Here is a 3,434-nt window from a genome sequence, read left to right as displayed (position 1 = left end):
AGAAAATCAAAATTTTAAATAGAGACAAGATGATGATAAAAGATAATAAGAAACAATATGAGCACAGAATTGAGGAGGGGTATGTGTACACATGTGTGTGTTTGAGGATGAATCTGATGTGTCTACAGGATATCCAAAGCTGAACACTCTTGATTACAGTTTGGAATGTTCTTCTGGAACTCAAGGTATGGCAGAATTAAAGGTAGGAATTTAAAGATGTTTGTCGAATAGATGTTATTTGACACCATGGGGAAAATAGTGAACTAGAAAAATTCCAAGAAAATGGAAAACTGAATCCTGGAGAATGCTCACATTCATGGGAGGTCAAAGAAGAGAAGCCAGTGGAAGAGAATGAGAAGTCAGACAGGATAACCAGGAAAAAATTCTGTCCTCAATACCAGGAGAGGAGACATTCTCATGATTAAGAGGAGTAGAAGAAAGTAACGGCTCAGTGAAGGTGCAAAAAATTAAGCAGTCAAAACCTATCATCTGTAAACATTTGTCATATACTAAACACTGTGCAATACATTTAACATATTTGTCTCTCTTTTTTTAAAAGGCTTAAAACGTATTTTAATAAGTTGATGCTGCATTACTGCTCCATTTCTCAGAAAAACTCCAAAGGTATCAGGGACAAATCAAACATGGTACACCAAAAAAAAAAAAAAAAAAAAAAAAAGCACAGCATAACTACCCAAGAGAGGCAAGGCTAAGAGCTACTGTCTGACCTTCAGCATACAGCAACCCTGTTTCCAAGATTGTACTAGGCCTATCAAAAGCTGTGAACAGCATCATAGACATAAAAGGGCCATTCCTGGGTTGTCCTTACCCAGAAAAAAGATGGAGGCAACTTAACACAAGGTTTTTTAAATATACACTAAAATGAAAATCTCTAAGAGAAAGGTCTTTCTTAGGACATGAAGGGGTAATATACTGGATATAACAGAATCATATGTATGTTGTCTGTGACCTCTGTGGACATTTGCCTGAATTCCCACCTGTGAGTGAATGGAATGGAGCTAAGGTCATAGGGGGATGTTTGTTTTTGTGGTGTATGTGGCAGTGTCTGTGGGGTTGGAGGATATAAGAATGAGAAAGCAAAAGAACAGGATGGACAAGAATGGAATGATCAAGATTAATGGGGGCTCTAACTGGATCCATTTTGCCATGGTTCCACCCCCTCCCCCCCGCCCCCTGCCCAGACCCTCAACAATCACATGAGACTTCAGGAATGCACCACACAGAATCAATTAGTTAAATGATATACCACACAGAACTGATTTGTTAAATATCGCCCCTCCCTTGCCTTCAGCCTCCAGTAAACTCCCTCAAAGTAGTACAGCCAAGGAAGACCTAACTATTGGGAGGAATCCCTAACACTTTTCCAGGGCAGAATTCTGGCTAGTCCAAAAAGTATCCTGCTTTTAAGGGTTTTTGGGAAACTAGAAATTGAAATTTTTATTAGTATCGGCGACGTTTGTTTGGAGCAAATTCAGCTCCAGGAGCTGCACGGTTGAATGCAGGAGGGGTTCCACCAATTGCCCCAATTCCTTCCATTGTAGCAGCCTGGCCAAAGCGTTCAGTTGTTGGTGGGGTCAATCCCAAGGTTCCATCTGGCATCATAGTGGCAGGTCCTGGAGGAGCTGGGGTACCAGCTGGCACTGGAGCAGGGGGCATGGCACCTCTATTGTTTATGCCCATAGCACCTCCCATAGCCCATCCGTATCTCCTGTTCTCTCGCATCAGGGAATGTTCCCTTGAATCCTTCCTGCTGTCGCTGCATCATTTCTTCCTGTTGCCGCCGCATCTCTTCCTCTTGACGCCTGCGCTCCTCTTGCCTGAGCTCCAGTTGCTTTCGTTTTTGCACTTCTTGGTTGTGCAGCTCTTCCATCCTCCTAAGTTTTTCTTGACGCCTCATCAAATGCTGTCTCATTAGCATGACCTGGTGCTCATGGCGAGCAGCCTCCATCTCCATCTCCAGCTTCTCACGAGCTTCCGTGATGTTGCGGTCCACTTGGTCCTGCTGCTGCTTCTCCATCTCAATCAGTGCCTCCCAGCGCATGGCATACTCATACTCAAGGGAGCCAGGCTGTGCAAATCTGGGTGGCTGCTCTCGCTCTTGTGAAATTGCTGATTCTTTATAACCAGTTTCTCTGGAAGTCCCTCTTCATCATCCAACTGGTCCATGGGCTCCACAGTCACAGGCCGAGGAAATGTGGTTAGCAGGCAGGAGCCTTCCCTGCACCTGTCCAGAGCTTTCCGAGCAGCTGGCTTCCCTGAGAATTCAACAATGCCTTTTCCTGAGGGCCTTCCTCGATCATCCACGATGACTACAGCCTTCTCCACCTGGCCAAACACGGAAAAGGCTTCCTCCAGCAGTTCATTGGAAACATACTGAGGAAGGTTTCGGACTGTAAGGGATGCACTAGGGCAGGCAAAGTGCACACGCAGCTGCTTTCCACGAAGTGGCATGTTGTCCAATTCTACTTTGGTAATCTCCGCTAAGGTTCGTGTTTCCAAGCGGACAAAGCCAAAGCCCTTATCCTTATGAATGAAGACTTCGCCTGCTTTCCCATATTTCTCAAATAGTTTCCTCATCCCCTCTTCAGTGATATCAGGAGGAAGATTGCCCACAAAGAGCCGGCTATGTTGGGTGAAGGTCTTCTCTCCTGGTTTCCTAAAATTCTTCAGGTCAATAGTCAAGCCTTCATTTTGGCTGCTGGCTTGTTGCCCATTTGCAGGTATTGGTGGCGGTGGTGGCTGCTGCTGGTGGTGCTGCTGGTGGTGCTGCTGGTGGTGATGCTGATGATGCTTCCTTGGAGTATGGTTTCGCTTCTCCAAGTTAAAGGTTTTATTGCTCTGCATTTTTGCACCCCGCTACCGACTGTTCTCTCCTCAGAGTAACGGCGATGCTAACATATCTGTCTCTTAATCTTACATAAACACCATACACTAGGTATTGTTCTCATCTTATATATGAATGAATACCAGTACTTTTTGATGAAATTTATCATTATTTTTGGTATTGTTTTATTAAATCATAACACTTGAGATCTGTATGTGTTTTGTATGGAAGGATTTTGAGAGACAAAGGACTGGCGAAGGTCACACAACAGTAAGTGATGGATGAGTATGGAACTCAGGTCTGTCCAAATGCAAACTCTTGTAGGTACAGCATTTTCTACCAGACTCATAGTTTTCATCTCTCCTTGTAAGGCTGCATAAATATGTGTTCTGAGGCCCTGGCCCTGAAGATTTCGATTCTGTGGGTCTCCGTAAATGTCTATTTGACCAGAGTGCCATATGAGTCACAGCCTCTCTACTGTTCAACAACTTTATCTACAAAATAAAGGGCTTGGGCCCAATGATAACTAAAGTCAATGATTAGTGATTAATATCCCCGAGATAAGCAGATAGACAGTGACCTAATTAAG

The 3,434-nt window shown here is 44.1% G+C and overlaps 1 protein-coding gene across 1 annotated transcript; it reads right to left on the bottom strand.

Moving 5' to 3' along the window:
• Positions 1–1,413: 1,413 nt before the first annotated feature.
• LOC119865141 (non-POU domain-containing octamer-binding protein-like) lies at positions 1,414–2,880 on the bottom strand. The gene is given in 3 exon segments (XM_038569376.1): positions 1,414–1,714; positions 1,716–2,121; positions 2,124–2,880. Coding segments are annotated over 3 exon segments (1,401 nt in total). The 5' UTR covers positions 2,866–2,880; the 3' UTR covers positions 1,414–1,461.
• Positions 2,881–3,434: the final 554 nt, after the last annotated feature.

This window comes from Canis lupus, chromosome 22, assembly GCF_011100685.1.
Source record: "Canis lupus familiaris isolate Mischka breed German Shepherd chromosome 22, alternate assembly UU_Cfam_GSD_1.0, whole genome shotgun sequence".
Lineage (NCBI taxonomy): Eukaryota > Metazoa > Chordata > Mammalia > Carnivora > Canidae > Canis > Canis lupus.
The sequence above is the reverse complement of the archived record's forward strand: the minus strand, read 5'-3'. Positions and strand labels throughout refer to the sequence as shown.